At 37.1% G+C, this 20,739-nt stretch overlaps 1 protein-coding gene across 1 annotated transcript in view; it reads right to left on the bottom strand.

The window, feature by feature from the left end:
- Positions 1 to 325: 325 nt before the first annotated feature.
- Positions 326 to 20,739, bottom strand: part of SMC2 (structural maintenance of chromosomes 2) — a 48,824-nt gene continuing 28,410 nt past the window's right edge. The window contains exons 16-24 of the mRNA XM_007953747.2: positions 18,365 to 18,489; positions 16,926 to 17,119; positions 13,737 to 13,880; positions 12,906 to 13,100; positions 8,291 to 8,491; positions 6,094 to 6,210; positions 5,668 to 5,828; positions 1,677 to 1,824; positions 326 to 484 (exon numbers count right to left, since the gene is read on the bottom strand). Of these exons, the coding sequence (XP_007951938.2) occupies positions 326 to 484; positions 1,677 to 1,824; positions 5,668 to 5,828; positions 6,094 to 6,210; positions 8,291 to 8,491; positions 12,906 to 13,100; positions 13,737 to 13,880; positions 16,926 to 17,119; positions 18,365 to 18,489 (1,444 nt within the window). The remainder of the gene's footprint in view (positions 485 to 1,676; positions 1,825 to 5,667; positions 5,829 to 6,093; positions 6,211 to 8,290; positions 8,492 to 12,905; positions 13,101 to 13,736; positions 13,881 to 16,925; positions 17,120 to 18,364; positions 18,490 to 20,739) is intronic.

Raw genomic sequence — 20,739 nt, 5'->3', positions numbered from 1 at the left:
TGTATTCTTGCTTTTCCATGCAGGATTCACCACCAATCGAGTATCTCAGGCTAATATGGAAAAAACTTACATATTTAATGATACACATAAAATCACAACCACAGTAATTGGACCACAGTTATGCTAAATACGAAGAATCCAGGCTCACTCATAAGTGACTGTAAAAAAGAAGAGAATATGGACCTTAAAGAAACAGGGTAAGTGACCAAATAACATTCAATTTTCCTATTGACAAAATTAGATAAATTCCAAGTTTTTAAAATATTGTGTTTAAAAACAGGTCAAACTGAGAGAGTAAATCTGTACTTCAAACTTCCACATGGGATCATTTGGGTCCTTTTGTTTTGGATTTTGTTTCTTTTGAAATCTTTCCATTTTGACATTGAGTAAATCTGGATACTGTAGAAACGCCATCCATAAACTTGGTTTTGAAAAGGACATTTGCATTGTTGAACATACCTTCTTTCAGGGATACTACAATGAACTAAGGAACAAAGACAAAAAAAGCATGACAAAATACTTTTTGTAGTATCTTTCAAGAGGTTTACTCCTTTTTTTACACTGGGGTGTTAAGAATGTTCAGGAACTATTTTGGTTTTATCTTTCTTTACATGCTTGACTCCAAGCAACTGCACTTTCTCAAATGAAAGTAACAAATAGCAGCTACTAAATCACGGGACCCCCTCCCCCCTAAATTTGCTCCATAGCTGTTTCATTGGCTAATTCTTGGAAGCAGAGCACTAGGCCAGGGTGCACTTGAACCTCCAAGCTTTGTTAGCAGCTGAGCAGGGAAACCATTCACACTTCCCAATGACACCAGGTATGGTATCAGGCACCTAAACGAACCCTACCTTTCCCTAAACGAACCCTACCTTTCCCTACTCGGTCCTGAGATTCTCTTCCTTTCATCGTGAGTGCTTCATTACCCAAGTTTACTACTGTCTGGTGGCTGACCACTTACTGCATCTTCCACAGCTGGCATTCAGTGTTTTGTTGCTAGCTCTAACTGCCAAAGTGAAACCCTTTTCTTTAAGTTTCTGCAGCACTAACACCGGTCCAAATGGAACGGCTGTATGATTAAGAAAAGAGTCCCTCCCTCTGTATGATTAAGAAAAGGTGCTGCTTTACAACTGTCTGCCCAAGAACTGCCACAATAAATACACAATCTTTGATAATTACAATAAACAAAGACCCCAGAACAGTGTACTGCATATTTGATACAAACATATTTGGCAGCCCCAACTCCTGCAGCAACAGTGCAATCAAAACAACCTGTCCTTAGTTGTGGAGCTTTTCTGCACTTTGAAGTGGGCATCAACCAGACTTTCCTTATGCACCACATGACTTTCTGACAATCTAGGTCTATCGCTGAAACAGTCCTGTATTTATTATGCATCTTTCTCGCAGCTGGCTAAAGAAAAGAACTGCATTAACTGAAAATCAATTCCAAATTACGACAAAATTGGATTCTCCCTCATGTTATGATCAACGATTTCAATGCTTGGTTCTTTCTTCAAAAGGAAACCAAACTCTCTTTCCTTTTTCTATTTGAACATAAGTACATATTTAATAGAAATATAATAGCTTTAGTGTTCCTCAATCCTAAATACCACTAAACAATAGTTTTAGACAAAACAAATACCATAAACTACCGAGACACACTTCCTGGTTCCTACCTGAGAGTGTGTGAAATGAGTACGAAGCATCTGACCAATATTCTGGGTATGAGAAAGATCCAAGGCTGCATCCACCTCATCCAGGATATAAATTGGAGCAGGTTTGAAGAGCAGCATGGACAGTATTAACGATAAGGCCACTAAAGACCTAAGAAAAAAGGCCAGTGGAAGAAAAGCCATTTTTACCATAACAATGAAGTAATTTTGTCATTTTGTTACTATTGTGAATAATGCATACTTATCTGACAGTCAGAAAAAGAGCCATAAGATCCAAAGTTAAACACTTCTTTCGTTGTATTAATGTTTAACTTTCCATTTTCTCTCTCTTCAAAAAGTTGTATTTTGAATAAAACAGGTTTATATTCTTCTTTCCATTCACATGAGGAAACCTTAATCTTACATCCATTACAAAAAACTTCTTCAATTTTGTCTCACTAGATTGTTCTTCAATCTTAAAATCTTTGAAACATCAGTAATGTTGAAGATAAAACTTTAAATCTCTCAGAAGCATGTTATTTTCATAAGACAATTTTAATTTTGCTATATTCTCTTCCACACTTGCCCACAGAAGAGTATTTTAGTTTTAATAGCATTAATTTTATTTTTTTCTTTTCCTCCCTCAATTGCTTCTTAGATGCCCAGGGTAAACAGTTCTTTATTAAGACAATAAATACCATTGTCTTGGTAATAGTATACTTGGTCCAGGTGTACTCTTTCAAACTTTTAGTATGCATGTACACACACACACATACACAATATATATATTTGTGCACTGTTTGAGAGAAAGTTGCATAGATTGACCTGTTACTTCAGAATGTCAGAAGTTCAAATAATCACCTAAAATTTGTAGATATTCCCACTATAAGATTTCACAGCTATTTTCAGTTCTATCTCAATGCTCCTTTAATTGCAGCTCTTTTTTCATTTTAATTTGAAATGAGTCATAATACTTAAGAAATAGTATTTCACAAAGCCTTTAATTTCATACAAAATATTTATAATTACTAAATATTAGGGAACAATTACAACATTCGCAACATACATACTTTATAACTTCAAATACCTTCTGGTATGCAACACTAGAATAGCTACTTTAATGCATATAGCGTTCCAAAAGGGTATTAAGAAATACATAAACATAAGCAATAAAGAAATGTGTACACATGTGGAAGGGTACAGGAAAGCGAAACCAAGATTTCTAGCAAAGGAAATGAGTGGAACAATGCAATAAACAGTGAAGCACAGAGAGTCTGACACTTACCTCTACAGAGGGGAGCTGAGGTTATTCAAAACAATTTTCCATGGCCTCTTCTAAGCCAAGTGTCTAAGGCACTGAGATTTAAACTTTAAGAAAATATTTCACCAAGAGTTAAACTGCTGGTATATAAGTAATTTTTATCATCTTCTTTATGGAAATAAAGTATGTTGTTGTTGTAAGGTGCCATCAAATCGGATCCAAATGACAGCAACCCTATATGCACCAGAATGAAACATTACCAGGTCCTGTACCATCTCCACAACTATTGCCATGCTTGAGCCCATAGTTGCAGCCACCACATCAATCCATCTCATTGACAGCCTCCCTCTTCCTTGCTGACCCTCTCCTGTGATAAGCAAGATATCCTTTCTTCAGGGACTGGTCCCTCCTGATAACACAACCAAAGTATGAGGGGCAAAGTCTGGCCATTCTTGCTTCTAAGGAGCATTCCAGCTGTACTTGGTTCCATGACACATCAGTTTGTTCTTCTGGCAGCCCATGGTATCTTCATTATTCTTTGCCAACATCATGGTTTAAATGCTTCAATTCTTCAGTATTCCTTATTCACTGTCCAGCTTTCACATGCCTATGAGGCAACTGAAAATATCATGGCTTGGGTCAAGAGCACCTTAGTCTGCAAAGTGACATCATTGTTCTTTAACACCTTAAAGAGGTCTTTTGCAGTCAAAGACAGACATTTTTTGGAAATAACATATAAATTTCAATAAAAAGAGAAGCATATTTTTTCTAGTTTCCTTAAAACAATTTCTAGGACCTTGGCAAAAAATAGTTAAAGATACAAGGGTCTAAATCGTGGGATTTAATTTTAGTTAGTATTTCTGTAAGGTAGCAGCTGTCTTGAGACTCTTAAAATATTTAGGAATTTTATTAATCATGAAAAAATACAGAATAGGCTGCTTGTCCTCATAAAAAAATGACAAAGGATTTCATGAGGAAATTAATAAGTCTTGTATCCTCTACATAATAGTGGAGGAGTTGCATGAGGGTATTATAATAGTGCATGTAAGAGTAATTCAAGAACTATTGATTATCATCCTGGAAGAGAAAAAAAAATCAACACTAAATTAATAACCACCTTCATTATGTCAATGTTTATAATTTTCTCTCAGGAATCTTTCATTACTTGGCTGTCTGCACACAGAAGCTTCAGCAATACAACCAAAGTTTCTATCGGGATGCAGTTTCTTTGGGATTGATGTGTAATATGTCAAGGCTAAATGCTGCACCATGCCATCTCTAGCAGTCTTCATCCTTTATGTAGATCCAAGTTTCCATCTGCTGTCATTTTCATCTGAAGAACTTCCTTTATCCTGTAGTATAGTTCTGCTGGGATCAAATTATTTCAGCTTTTGTTTGTCTGAAAAGTACTCATATTGCTTTCCTTTTGAAGAGTATTTCTGTTAAAGAGCTCTAGGTTGACAACATTTTCTTTCAGCATTTAGTGGATATCATTCCAGACTTTTGGCTTGCATAGTTTTTTGATGAGAAGTCTGAGGTCATTTTAATTTTTGTTCTGCATGTAACATCTACTTTTCCTCTTGTTGCTTTTAAGATTTTCTCCTAATCACCGATTTTTAGCAATTACATAAAATGCCTTGTGTTATTGTGTATGTGTTTGTTTATCCTGCTTGGAGTGCACAGAACTCTTATGTCTGTGGCTGACAGCCCTCATCAAATCTGGAAATTCTGGGACCATTATTTCTTCAGGTAGTTTTCTGTACTATCTGGTCTTCTTCTGTAACTCCAGTTACATGCATGTTAGATTGCTTGATGTTGTTCCAGAGGCCACAGAATCTGTTCATTTTTTTGTCTTAGTTTAGCTTGAATAGATTCTACAACTGTTTTCAAGTTAACTCATCTTTCTTTGGCAGTATCTCATGTACTATTAATCTGATGCAGTGAAATTTTCATTTCAGGTATATTTTTTTATCTCTAGAAGTTCCATTTGATTATTTTTTAACAGGCTTCATTTCTCTTCATTATGTTCATGTTTTCTATTTAATACTTGAAATTAGTAAATGTAACTCTTTAACATCTTGTTTGTTAATTCCATTACCTGTCATTTCTGGGTCTGTTTCTATTGACCGATTTTTCCCTCTGGTTTTAAGTCACATTCTTGATTTTTTTATCTGGTAACTTTTATTAGATGCTGGAGACTGTGATTATGTTATTGTGTTAGTCTTTTAGTTGACAATTACATGCAGATCATCTTGATCCCTTCAAGGCTAATTAAGTTGGCTAGGATGTATCCAGAATTGCCTTTACTTCAGGAATAGTGCAGATTTAATGCTAAGGTGTAACTCTCCTGAGCCTCTCAAAATTCTAATCTCTGGCTCTTTAATTTAGCAACACTACTGGGTTCTGTCTCAGCAGTTCGGAAACTGTCCCCAAGCAAAAAGTCCAGATGAACACAAGGCTTATTACCTTCACTTCCTCTCTTAGGTCTCACTGTCCAGGATACTCATTTTCCAATGTCTGAGAACAGCTGTTTTTCATATATTTTGTCTAGTTTTTTAGTTGCTTACTCTTGTTCCTTTCTTGCCTACTATTTTAATCATTTAAAATAATTTAATTATAATGTTCCTACCAAAATGTATTACTCTCCTCAAACTCTATATGCAAAGATAGTTAAGCACAATAAAATCGGGAGGTAACGAGATCATGGCTTAACAAGATGAATAAGATTTATAATGTTGGAAAGAAATCACTCACCTCTGTCCACCACTAAGTTCAGTTAAGTTTTCTTTCCAGGTATTTCCTAAGGCAACCTTGAACTCTAGACCATCCAAAACAGTTTGTCCCTCTGGTGGTGCAAGCATAGCATTAGCGCCAGGCAGAAGAGTAGAAAAAATAGACCCAAAGTCCTTGTTTACCTGGATTAAAGACATTAAAACATCACAAACTCTTCCAAGAAGCATCAAACGTTGAGAACTGTACTTGCTCTCAGCAGTTGCATTTTGTTGTCTCTCATAGTACTCTAACTCAGGGGATGGCAAATAGCCAATTATGTCCATGGGACAAACCTGGCCATTCCCATTCATTTACATATTGTCTGTGGCTACAAGCACTACAACAGCTCAATTGGGTAACTGACAGATATCCCAGAGAATAAACGGTAATATTTTGGGGTTCAAATACCTTTTGCCAAGCAATATTTAGGGCTTGGTTTTTCTTCTGGTCAAGGTCTTCTATAGTTGCAAGGATTTTGGATTTGTCATTTTCTACAATTCTCTTCTTCTTCATCAAGTCATTATACTATTAAGGGAAAAAAGCTTACTTAATAAAATTTTCTTTACATTCTAGAATTCAGTCAGAAACAAAATTTCATTATTTTTATAAATAATATATATCTTTATTTACAAAAAAGATATACAGCCCTAAGAATCAGAATGCAATCCAAAATTATGAGCAAAAAGGAAGATCATGTATCTGTATATATTAAATTCAGTTACTACAGTTGAGAATAAGGCAAGCCCTTTAGATATTGATACTAACATTTGCTTATCTTCCTAGCAGCCAAAGCAAAAAGGACAATGTTTCATTTAGACACCCATATAAAAGTAGCCCTGCTATCTCCTGAAGTCTTAGCAATGACACATGAAAAAAATTCCAATTCTTTACCATGATGGACAAAGCCTTACATAATTTGATGCTCACTTACCTCTATCTTTTTAGATTCCGCCCATGCTCCTGCCATATGGTCTTTTTTCTGTTCCTTGACTACAGTAGGCTCATTCTATTATGAACCTGTTTTGCCCTGCTCTCTCTTCCTGCAGTTTTCCTCCTCTTTGTCTCATTTGACTGGTGCTTCATTACTCAAGTCTTAGCCTAAACATCACTTGTTCAGAATGGACATCTGTTTAATATAGAAATTAAAACGGAAAAACTTTCTAAGGGAGACTACAGGGGGACAGCTATACCATGAAAAGCAGTGGAACTTTCCAGAAATCTTCTTAACCCATTATTCTTCAAAGCCTCATATTTCAAGGAGGTTTTATATTTTTCCCTTAAAAACTCCTGCCAGTTCTTCCTTGCTGATCCTCTGCTTCATGGACAAAGTCCCCAAACCTCCTCCCCATGTTTGTTTTTTAAAAATGTTATTTCTTGTGTAACTCAAATGTAGTTTCTTAGGTGGACAGACATGAATAACACAACAAAAACAAAAGGTCATTTGCTAATCAACAATAGATTCTTTGTCTCTGTAAAATAAGCAAAGCTGGTAAACTGTTGAAAAATATTAGACTCTGTTATCATTATCTAATAAAAGTAAAAGCAAATAAATTTCATGATGCCATGCATCTCAAATTCAGACCAAAGGCTTTCTCCCATAAATATGCCATACATTTCAGCTTTAATATAGAAACAAAACCAGGAACAGCATTGAGAGAGACCACAACCCCCTCCATTATTGCCTGTCTGGTACCTAACAGAATTGAGATTTTTTATAGAGAGATACTATTATCAATGACAGTTAAAAAACAAACAAAAAAAAATTAAGACAAAATTTCTGAAAAGCAATTGAGCTTGTAAGTACTATCATTTTTGCAGCCATCTCATTAGCTCAATCCTAATATGCAAATTCAAACAGAATTCTGCAGGATTAAAGATGTATGAGGCATACTATTGCAGAATTAAATGTATTGGGTATAATATAAAATTACTAAGGCTGCTATTTCCTATGGGGCCCTCAAGGGTAGGGACTGCTCTCTTCTCTGGGTTTTTCTAATAACACAGCCTCTAAAATTCATCATTAGATGACATTAAAATTTTCTTCTTAGACTATGAGAATTTTGTCAGGGGAGATGGGTAACAGTATTGAGTAAGTGAGAACATTAAAATGGAAAAGATGCTGCTAGTTTACAGATTAGTGGAACACTGATTACTTATAAAATAGTTCAGTAGTTACTTATATAATGGTTCTACTATTCACTAGTCAAAAGGAAAACAACAGTTATGAAGTGACTGCTAAGGGGGCCGAGAGCAGCATAGTTTACTTTTCAAGGCCTTTCAATGCAAGTAAAGGAAATGATAGAAATGTGAGGAATGAACAGGATCAAAGTGGTGATGCTTTTTATATGAACCAAGAGTGAGTAGAACGTGCTTATGATGAAGTGAACATGCAGTGGGAAAGTCATCCGAGGTACCATAGAGCAGCCAAAGAACTGATGATGCAAGAAAGGAAAAGTAAGACAAGCACGAAATTATGAAAAAGGAAAACAGAAAGCAAAATAAGCAGTAAGGACATTAAGCTAAAGGGGACTCTCGTAACTGCCCCAAGGGCCACACAGGGCCATGAACGGCACTCATGTCCCATATTGAAGGGAAGCTAACTTACCCGTTCTTCAGCTTCTGTCAGTACATTCATGGCTCTCATATTGACATTTCTTCCTAGCTTCTCCTTCATTTCCTGCAGTTTCTGAAGTCTCTGGCCAGCTTCTTTTGGGTTGTTAGTTTTGAAATCATAGGCACTATTGGGTTGGCCAAAGAGGTGTTTCTCGGCATTAATCCAGTCATAATCTTTCAACATGTTGGATACCTAACATACCAAAAAATTGGAGGATCCATGACTGGTTACAAAACTATAGGTATAAGCAAGTTTCTTAAACATTTGTCAAGTTAAACTCTAATATTTTGGGTAAAATTCAATTATTCATTTAAAAAAAAAAAAGGAAGTTCACTGTTAACAGCTATAAGGCTGAGTTTTTTTGTTTTTTTTTTACCTGGAGCACAGGCTTAAAAAATAATAGACGGTGTATGATCTTATATATATAAAATCCCAAATAATCCACCAAAAGCTTCTAAAACTAATAGAGAAATTTTGCAAAGTTGTAGGATAAAAAAATCAACCCACAAGAAACAACTGGGTTTCTATACACCTGCAATGAGAAATCTAAAAAGAAGATTAAGAAAACAACTGTGTTTATTATATAGCCATCTAAGAGAATAAATATCTAAGAATAAATTTACCCAGGGATAAGAAAGACTCACACAGTAAAAATTATATAACACTGTCGTGTTGTTGTTATATGCCGTCGAGTCGACCCCGACTCATAGCGACCCATCCTTGGGTTTCAGAGGCAGTATCACTACGGAAGTAGGATTGACCAACCTTCCCTTATATAACACTAAGAGTGACTAAAACCAAAACCAAACCCACTGCCATTAAGTCAATTCTGACTCACAGCAACCCCCAAAGGGTTTCCAAGACTGTGTATCTTTATGGAAGCAGACTGCCTCATCTTTCTCCTGCAGAATGGTTCGTGGGTTTGAAGTACCAACATTTTGGTTACCAGCGAAATGCCCTAATCACTACACCACCAGAACTCCTTAAGAGAGGCTAAAGAACATCTAAGTAGGGGAAAAGTTGATACAGTCAAGATGGCAGTAGGACCCAAAGAGATCTATACAGACAATGCCATCCTGATTAAAATTCCAACAACATTTTTTTACAGAAATGGAAAAACTAATGCTCAATATTACATGGAAAGACAAGAGACCTGAATAGCCAAAGCAATTATGAAGAACAAAGTAGGAAGCCTTATGCTTCCTGAATGCAAGACATACTACATAGCTATAATAATCAAAACAGCCTGGTACTGGATTAATGACAGACACATAGACCAACAGAACAGAATTGAAAATCCAGAAATAAATCCAATGTAGCCATCTGATTTTCGGTAAGGGAGCCAAATCCAGTCAATGGGGAAGGAGCACCCCCCCTCAACAACAAATTGTTTTGGCAAAAGTAGATTTCCACAAGCAAAAAAAAGAAAAAGAAAGAAACAAGATCCATACCTTACACCATACACAACATCTAATTCAAAATCAATCAAGGACTTAAATATAAAAGCATGAAGCCTTGGAGGAAAATAAAGGAACAAAGTTTTGAGACCTACTGTTTTCAATGATAGATCATAAGATACAACAACAAATGTACAAGCAACAGAAAACACAATAGATAAATGCCCTTTCTAAAAGTTAAATACTTAGGTTTATCAAAAGATTATCAAGAGTCAAGAAACAACTTACAGACTGGGAAAAAAATCTGAGAACAACATAACCATAAGGGTATAATACCTAAAATATATGGAAAACTTCTAGAACTTAAAAAAACCCAAATAACCCAATCAAGAATTGGGCAAAAGATACTTCATAAAAGAGGATATGCAAATGGCAGACAGACATGAAAAAAATCTCAAGATCACTAGTCATAAGAGAAATGCAAATCAAAATCACAATGATACACTCTTTCACTCCCACCAGAATGGCTAAAAAAAAAGACAATAGCAAGCATTGGAGGAGATGTGGAGAAACTGGAATCCTCATCTACTGCTAGTTTGTGGGAATGAAAAATGATACAGCTGTTGTAGAAAACAGTCTGGTGTTTCCTCAAACACCTAAGGCAGAGCTCCTCTATGACCAAGCCATTCCATGTACTGCCTGCTCTACCTTGAGTCCAGAAAAATGTGGAACAGAACTTCAAATTCTTAAAGAACTCAGACTTATGAGACCAACTGAGGCTGGAGGAGTCACCTAGACTATGGACCTAAGTTGTTTTCCAAGCCTTGAAATCAAAATTGACCTTGAAGTCACCTTTAAGTTTAGTCCAGAGGTGATAAAGATCGTCACCCATGAGTGAAAAAAAAGATTTCATACACACACACCCCGTCCAAAGGATCACAGTAACTATTTTAAAGCATATGTATGAGAAGGTTGAGGGCAATGAGATTAAGTAAATGGAAGTGAAATAATTCAAACAGAAATAACAACAATGTTGACATAATGTAAGAATGTAACCAATGTCACTGACCAGTATATTTACAAACCTTAGAATGAGAGGGATTTGCTGTGTATATTTTCACCAAAAGCACAACTAATTTTATAAAACAGACACTGTATAAAAAAAGATCTTCCTATTACTTAAGCATTAAATGAGAAGCCAACAGAGGGAATTTTACAAAATAAACACAAAATATATCTGACAGAATGAAATACACCCACTTCTCCTTTACTGACACAGTAGGTTCCAAAAATCAGGTAGTTATGTGAAAACCACTGTTAGGTGAAAATGGAGGATGACCACATCAGAGCACAAATCATGACATAACGGCTAAATCACTGAGAATCATGGCCCAGCCAAACTGACACATAACCCTAACCATCAAAAGCAGTGTTACTCTCTCCTTGCACCTCAGTGTTCATGACTGTCACATTTATGCTGTTAATGTGCAAAACAGACAGCAGCCTGTTTACTACTACTGTGAATGCAAAATATCAGATGAGATAGTCGATAAGGGAGGAAGAGTTGCACAAGTCAGATAAACCTCCTGCAGATTTTACCAAGTTCAATCTATTGTTTCAAAAAACTACTTGTAAAGTAATAAATTCTTACAGGAATGTTGCTCTTGTCAGGTGCCATCAAGTCAGCTCTGACTCACAGTGACCCCATGTACTACAGACCCAGACCCTGCCCAGCTGTCTGTCATCCTCACAATCACTGTGCTTGAGCCCATCATCGGAGCCACTGTATCAATCCATCTTGTTGATGGTCTTCCCCTTCTTTGCTGATGCTCTATTTTACCAAGCATGATACCCTTCTCCAGGGACCTTCTGGTAACGTGACCAAAGTAGGTGAGACTAAGTCTGGCCATTCTTACTTCCGAGGAGCATTCCAGCTATACTTCTGTTCATTCTTCTGGCAGTCCATGGTATGTTCAGTACTGTTTGTCAACACAACTCAAAAGCATCAACTTTTCTTCGGTCTTCTCTAATCAATGTCCAGCTTTCACATGCATACACGGCGACTGAAATGATCCTGGCTCGGGTCAGCAGCACCTTAGCCTTCAGAGTCTCATCTTTGCGCTTTACCACTTTAAACAGGTCCCACGCAGATTTGCCCAGTGCAATACGGCATCAGATTTCCTGACTGCTGCTTCCATGGGTGCTGACCGTGCATCCGAATAAAACAAAATCGTTGACAACTACAATTTTTTTCTCCGTTTATTGTAAAATCCCCAAGCAATCTCCAATACTTGCATTTTGAATTACTGATAAACTGTGAGCAGAGCTACTGACATAGCTAACATCTCAATGAGTCCAGCAACACTAATAAGGAACCAAAAGGAAATAAAGTGAGACATTATAACATAGTTATTAAAAAAACCTCTTTTTTTTTAAGACCAAGGAAGAAACTCCAACAGACATTCTTAGCTATTTCCGATGGGTGGGAGACTGCTTTCTGTTTTACTGATTCCTTTTCAAGTCATATCTCCTTTGTTTTTAGGATGCTAAACAAGATCCTGGGCATCAAAAATATACAGAACGAATGATGTGTGAATTAACACCCCATGGATACAGCTTCTCAACCAAGAAATAAACTTCTGCAAAAGCATGTGTTCTCTTTAAAAACTTAATGTACTGTGATATATGAAAGGAATACCTTTTAAGAGTGACCAAAAAGATAACGGGTTGCTAAAATATCAGATTGCAGATGAAGCTGGAAAAATGGATAGTAGTTACCCTCATAAGGGATATTGAGGAGCCAATTAAATCCTTTATTTTATTAGCTGATTGGGTATTTCTGTGAGTTCTTTAAATTCAATTTGGTGTAAGGTAAAGAGTGTATATTATTATTACTAATAGTAATCAATTCTATGAATGTATTAGTTCCATGAATATTTAGAGATTAGAAGAATAGTCATTTCCATGGGAAACCAATAAGTATTTGTTAAATCTATCTTGTTGATGGGCACAGACACCTGAAGCATAACCTAAAACATTTGTGCTGAAAAGCAGTTAAGATAGCTGGAAGCCATTTCCACCTCCAAACTCTGTGAGGCAGTAGTTCTACAACTGACACGAAGCCCGTCACTGAACAGCTCACAGGGATATTTCAGGAAGTGGGATACAAAAACGGGATCATTAGGGTAAACTGAGCAATACAAACGTGCCTTCGCAGCAGCATCCTCAGCCTCCCGCTTGTGTCTGCTGATGTTGTGGTCTAATTCCTTTATCTTAAGCTGCGAATCATTGTTTTGCTCTTTATGTTTCGCCACTTCTGCATATTTTGCTTTAATGACATTGTCCTGGGCTGTGATCACTTCTTTTTGCCTGGTCACCTCTTCTTGAGCTTTATTTACTGACTCCTGAAAGGAACAATTAGAGAAGGAAGTAAGGTAAAATAAAGACAGTCTATTAAAAGACAGCCTTGAAGATTTCTGCCAGAGATGGAAACAGGATTCCAGGTGTTAACTCTCTACACTTTACTTCCCCATTAAGATGATGAATGACTTTACAAACAGTGAGAAAACCTGTGTTACCACAAAGAAAAGGGATGAGTACAGTGTTCATGCTGGAGACAACAGAACTGTTGCTGGACAGGGTAGAGGAGCACGTGGGTGATGCGGGGCTCTCTTTTTCAGGTATATTCCTTCCTTGGGTGCACTGCCTCAGCCCTAGGGTGACAGCTGTTCCCTGCATCTGCTACTGCTATATTCTTTAGAATCCCCTATTATTTCAAACTCCTATTACAGTTAAAAATGTTATATTTTACGTCATCTGTTCTAATTACAGTATGGTTGGTCTCTAGAGCAGATTCAGACAGAAACAATTAGTAGGATGATTTCAGGACATTTTCTGTATCAGTAAGTTTCATTTTGCCTCAAGCTCTTATCATAAGAAGAGTACAGAGATAGAAAGCACTAAAGTTAAACATCTTCTTCATGACATTTCATAAACAGATTAGCATTTATAATTTCTCCAATTTGATAAGTAAATCTTACTTTATTTTTAGCCACTTCAGATGCCATTACTTCAATCTGATCTTCATAGGATTTGATAGCTTCATTTACAGCTTCAAGCTGTTGTTTATAGGATGCTTGCTCTCTCTTGAGCTCTTCTAGCTCCAGAGTAATAGCTTCAAATTCCTAGAAGAAACACATTACCAGTGCATTTGTAGATCATGAACTACTACAAAAAAGAACACATACATGGCCACAAAATTAATAAGGAACTCTGGTGGCACAGTAAGGCATCTGGCTGCTAACCAGTGTCAGTGGTTCAAACCCACCAGCTGCTGCATGGGAAAATGAAGCAATCTACTTCTGTAAACAGCCTTGGAAACCCAACTGGGGTCGCTATAAGTTGGAGTCAACTCGATGGCAGTGTCTGTGCTCCCTCCACACACACACACACACACACACACACACACACACACACACACGATTAACAGAATTCTCATGCAGGTAAGACCCATAGTCTAGTTACAACTCAGCCACCCAAAACACACATTTTTAGGGGTTCAAAATACTTTGCATAAGTTATTTCCTTTTATCTTTTATTCCTAAAGAGAATTAAAAACTCAGAATGCTACAGATGAATTAGAAGGGATAGTGTTCTTTTGAATTAGAGGTTAGGCTTTCTTTCCATAATTATTCAATGTGCAAAAAGTTGATTTCTCAATTTTCTTCTTTCCTATTAGTCCCTAGTCTGTTAGAAAATACTTTGTCCAGCTATTTAATGATAAAATAATAAGGTAAGAAGAGTAGATGCTGAGGCTGCTTATGTACAAACAAACATCACATGGGATTTGGTTCCTTGTTTTGGTGGTATGAAGTCATGGTTTCATGGGACATCTCAGTTAACTGACCTAATAATGTGTTCAGTGCTTCTGTTCTACCTCCTAGTTTGTTACATAGCGCCTGGGGTCTTAAAAGCTTGCAAGCCACCATTTAAAGCTAACAACTGTTCACCACTCACCTGAAACAACAGAGGATGGAGGGCCAGGAAGAGGAAATGGAATGTGTGCTAGTTAACTGCCTCCACAAACAACTGCCTCCTTTGTTGTGAGACCGCTGAAGGGTACCTGGCTACCATTACTGAACACTCTGATCAGAGTCCATAGAAGAATTGTAATCAAAAGGGGAAACCGCAGAACAAAATCTCAAATTCTGACGGAATCCAGATTTGCTGGACCCACAGAGGGCAGTTGAACCCCTGAAAACTATTGCCCTGAGATAATCTTTAAACCTTAACAAAAAATATCCTCTGAAGTCTTCTTAAAACCTAACAACAGTTTTGTTTAATTAGCAAAAAATGTCTGCCTTGAGCACTGCACTCTCTTACGATCTATTTACTTGGGATGAAAGGAGCTCTGGTGGCATAGTGGTTAAAACATTTAGCTGCTGACCAAAAGGTTCGCTACCTGAATCCACCAGTCACTCTACGGGAGAAAGATGAGGCAGTTCGCATCAGTAAAAATTTACAGCTTTGGAAACCCTATGGGGCAGTTCTACGCTGTCCTAAAGGGTCGTGAAGAGTCGGAATCAACTGGCTGGCTGTGAGTTTGGTTGGGTTATGTGATCAAATTGACAACAGCAACTTGAATGATTAGATAGGCAACTCAGGGGGTGATGAGTTTACATTAATGTGGGAAAAACTAAAGGAGGAAGAACAACTTAGAGGAGGGTGAGACTGACCACAAAAATTGAAGGATGTAATCAACGTCACTAAACTGCACACGCAGAAAAAGTTGAATTAAGTGTTCTGCTGTGTATATCCTCCACAAAAAACAAAACAGTAAATTATTAAAAAGGGATGAAAAGTAAGTTTAAGTGACATTGTATAAAACAGTGGTCAAGGACCTAATTTTTGGAAACAGAAAAGTCTGAATTTAAATTCCAGCTTTGGTGGTATTCAAAGATACAATAAGATAAAATCAATCTACAACTGAACACAAAGACCAGACACAATGCTGTCGAGCTGACTCTGATGCACAGCAACCACCACTGGGTTTCCAGGGCAGTAAATCTTTAGGAAGGAGACTGCCTCATCTTCCTCCTGTGGAGCAGCTGGTGGTTTTGAACTGCAGACCTTCCGGTTAGCAGCCACTATGCCACCAGAGCGCCTTACAATTGAAAAGTCCTTTGTAAATACAGTACGTTGTTAGATGCTGTCCAGTCAGTTCTGACACACAGTGATGCTCCATACAACAGAAGGAAGCACCAGCCGGGCCAGTGCCACTCCCCAGTGGTTGCTATGTTTGAGCCAGCTGTTGCAGCCACTGTGTCAACCCACCACGTTGAGGGTCGTCTTCTTTTTACACTGACCATCTGCTTTACCAAGTATGATGTCCTTCTTCAGGGACTGGTGCCCCTGACAAACTGTCCAAAGTACATGACACAAAGTCTTGCCATCCTTGCTTTAAAGGAGCATTCTGGATGTACTTCATCCATGACAGATGTGCTTATCTTTCTGGCAGTCCACGGTATGTTCAATATTCTTTGCCAACAATATAATTCAATTGCATCAATTCTTCTTCGGTCTTCCTTATTCACTGTCCAGCTTTTGCACACATATACTTAATTAACCTAATGGCACAGAGTCAATTCTGAGTCACATCAGCCCTTCATGACAGAATAGAACTTTCCTGTAGGTTTCCAAGGCTATGATCTTTACAGAAACAGACTGCCTTATCTATCACCTGTGCAGCAGCTGGTGCAGTCAAACTGCCGACCTTTGGGTTAACAGCAAAGCCTTTAACCACTATGCCGCCAGAGCTCTGTGTGCACGTGTAAGGCAATTGGGAATATGTTTTTGATCATCCTTACAGTAAAAAATCACAGATGCTTACTTCATATAAACATCAACTCCCTGAATCTCTGATATGACACAGCTATACTTCATGCCATTAAGCTTTGGTTCACTCCTAAAGGAGGGATTTATAAAAAGCTAACTTTGAACTTTCCCTAAAATTAAAGTCAATGCAACCCACAAGCACAATTACATGACATCACGTTATAGTTTTTGCACGACTGTATTTGACTTTTAAGATGCTTAATGTATTTCCCAAAAAGCACACCTAGCCTTTGGATTTAGTAATGAATGCTAACAAGATTGGCCGGCGATGTTCCACCACATTCAGTTCTACACTGACTTTAAAAGACTGTCTTCATTTCAAGACTGGTTTTTACCTGTTGCTTTTCTTTCATTTTCCTGTTAGACGCATCCGCCTTTGTTTTGGCCCCATCCAGTTTTTTCTGAGCATCCTTCAGTTCTCTCTCTCTCTCAGCTTCTGCATTTTTCATTTTATTCTCCAGTACTTCGTATTTTTCCTCTGCTTTTTTTTGAATTTCTTTGGTGTTTTTTAATGTCTCCTCACTTTCCTCTGCATCATAAAACAGGTAAATGTGGTTAAATTAGGTGTAACTATTAACAGTTATAGATAGGAGCTTATAAATTCAACTTTTTATAGAAAAAAATGGTCTGAAAAATTAGAGGCTAGGCTTTAAAAAATTTTTAACTGTTTCAAACTTATTCTAGAAATGGTAGACTGAAACACACATAAGACTCAACACCAGACTTGAATTATCTAAAAGGATTTGCAAGGAAATGACTGCTAATTGTATGAACTTGATTAATTCAAACAGTATCTATAACTTACCTACTTTCAAAAGGTTCTGAACAACTTATCAAAACACCACAGCTCTTTATTAAGCAAACCTTGTGTGCTCCCTAAAACTAGAACTGAGAATATAACCACAGTATTTTCCCTTTATTTTGGGTGCCAGGAAGCTTACAATTGACTTCACAAACAAGCTTACTTTGCATTCTTTCCTCATTTATACATACTCAAGAAGCTTGCTATTAAAGGAGAGAAATATTGGGAGAACATGTCTTGGATGACAAGAAAAATCTATCCCCAAATTTGTAGAAGAAAAAATTTGAAGAACAAGATAGAATGGGCATGTGAGCAACCCGAGTGACACACAATGTTGTTAGTGTTATTACTTAGGAAGCCATGTCTGCACAATTTCCTACACTGCTTTTCACTGCAAAATAACCACTGTTAGAGGGGAAATGAGCATTTGGATTGTCCAAACACTCACTGTCCAAAGGAAGAGCAATAAAAAAATTACCACATATAATTAAATTCTCATTAAAAAGTATGATAGTGTCATAACATTAGGGATGGATAGCTATACATTTAAAAAATTAAATATTAAAAATGCTTGTATGACAAAAATAGTAACATTAAAAGACAATCACACAAGGTACAAAAAAAAAACACTGCAATGAATATAAACTACAAGGGATTAAAACTCTTAAATATAACAAAATAGGAAAAAAAAAACAAGCAATCCAACAGAAAAATGGGCAAAATTAATGAATAGGAAATGTAAGAAGTGGAAACACAAAGGGCCAAATAACATACAAAACAGATTCTACACTTCACCAGCAAACAGGAAAATACAAAGTAAAACGCTAATGCAGTATCTCATTTCATAACCATGAGCCTGGAGAAAGAGACTCCTACATGTGCCTTAAAGATAGCACAGCATCTTCTAAATACCTAAAGTAAGATAAACAGTATCAGTAGAACAGAGATTAGTCACAGAATGTTCAATCTTACCAATGATTTTCTTAAGGGCATCTAATTCTTCTTGCTGCTTATGATAGGAGCTTTGCTGGACCTTGGTTTGTAATAAATCTGCCTCCTCAGTTTTCATCTCCCATTGCTGTTTCAGTTGGCGATACCTTAGAAAAACAGACGTTTGTAATAAACGATCACAATTTTTCTGATGTTTTGAGAAATGTATTCAAACTACAGGCTCTTAACTAAAATAACTAACTTTATAATATAAAACGTAAGATACCAATGGTTATAAAAATACTGTTATGATGACATACCAAGTTTCTGAGGTATCAAATTCAAGTTTGATTTGGTCACCAAAGTTAAACAACTCTAAATGACCAAGATCCATAATAAATATTTATGTTGTTGTATTGTTCTATTTGAATGACAGCCTCCTGATCTATGTACAAGTTCCTCATGAGCACCATTAAATGTTCTGGAATTCCCATTCTTCACAATTCTACCCATAATTTGTTATGATCCACACAGTCAAATGCTTTTGCATAGTCAATAAAACACAGTAGACGTCTTTCTGGTATTCTCTGCCTTCAGCCAAGATCCATCTAACATCAGTAATGATACCCCTCGTTCCATGTCCTCTTCTGAACCCATCCTGCTTCTGGAAGTTCCCTGTCAATATACTGCTACAACTGTTTTTGAATTATTTTCACCAAGATTTTACTTGCAAGAGATATCAATGATATTGTTTGACAATTTCCACATGCTGTTGGATCACCTTTCTTTGGGATGGGCACAGATAATGATCTCTTCCATTCATTTGGCCAGGTAGCTGTCTTTCAAATGTCCTGGCATAATGGGTAAGCACCTCCAGTGGGGCATGTATTTGTTGAAACATCTCAGTGGGTGTTCTGTCAAATCCTAAAGGCTTGTTCTTCACCAATTCCTTCAGTGCAGCATGGACTTCTTCCAACAATACCAATGGTTCTTGATCATATGTTACCTCCTGAAATAGCTGGACACTGACCAATTCTTTTTGATACAGTGACTCTGTATTCTTTCCATCATCTTTTGATGGTTCCTAAATCATTCAATATTTTGCACGTAGAATCCTCCATTGTTGACAGAAATTCAATATTGATATAAATAAATTTTATCTAAATTTATATATTTTTTACATTAATATAAATATTTGTAGAAAGTGTTAATTTTAGAAAACACTAAAAGTAATCTTTCAATAAACAGGTTTTCTTAAATACAATTTCAATAAATAAAATTTTAAATGATGCATTTTACAAGTTTGTAACACATTTATACTTCAGAAGCTTTTAAAGCAAGTGAGGTTTCTTTTCTCAGATAACCAGATACCCAGTTTGCTAGCATGTTTCAGGTGTTCACTCAACAGTCAACCTCAGGGAGGATTTCCCTGGCCACCAATCTAAACTGTTAGTACCTCTCTACCCTGGATAGTTCATACCCCTTCCCTGTTTTATTTGTTTCATCTTAGTACTATCTAACAAAAGATAGGCTTTTCCAATTTGTCTTTATTGTCTATTTCCCCAACTATATGAAAATCTGATGGTGGCAAAGATATTTATTTACTCAACTCCCTGCTGCATCCACAGCCTCAGAAGAGCACTTGGCACACGTGAGGCTGTTTATTGAGTGAACAATGTGGGGGAAGGTGGGTCAGGAAAGGCTGCATTAAATAGCATGATCCCAACTTCAAGGAAACAAAAATCTGCATCCAAAACAAAAAGAAAACACTCAGTGTCGTTGAGTTGATTTACCTCATAGCGATCCCTCCTTGGGTTTCTGAGGCAATATCACTATGGAAGTAGACTACCCGAACCTCCTTCTGAGGAGTGGCTGGTGGATGTGAATCACCAGCATTCTGGTTAGCAGTCAAATGTCTTAGGCACTATGTCACCAGAGCTCCCCAAAAGTCTGTATATAATATACATAGGCTATATGCAGATTTTTGTTTTCTCAAAGTTGGTATTGTGCTGTTTAATGTAACCTGTCCTCCCCCCTGCTCCCCCCACATTATTCACTCAATAAAGACTGAGTGCCTCATATGTGCCAAGTGCAGAAAACATGCTGCAAGAAGGTTCATGGATGCCTATATTTTAAAAGTAACTTTCTAAAATGAGTTTATTTACTTCTTCCTCAGGCAAGCTGGGGATCCTCAATAGCTAAAGCACAGTTACAATGCTATTAAACTTAGTCCACAGGCCTGATCAATATGCTATATTGTATCTTACTATTCCAAACCAAGAACGCAAATGTTAATGTTAAGGCTGTGTGTCAATGTGGCTGGGCAGCTGGATACAACTATTCCCCAAGATGACGCTGAATGTCACCACCTCCACGGTGGGATCCGCTGCGAATAGCTAAGCAGCCGCCTTCGGGGT

The sequence above is a fragment of the Orycteropus afer genome, unplaced genomic scaffold (genome assembly GCF_000298275.1).
Source record: "Orycteropus afer afer isolate SDZICR_OR568_19922 unplaced genomic scaffold, OryAfe1.0 scaffold00410, whole genome shotgun sequence".
NCBI classification, from domain to species: domain Eukaryota; kingdom Metazoa; phylum Chordata; class Mammalia; order Tubulidentata; family Orycteropodidae; genus Orycteropus; species Orycteropus afer.
Note: the sequence above shows the minus strand (reverse complement) of the source record. Positions and strands in the feature narration are given on the sequence as shown.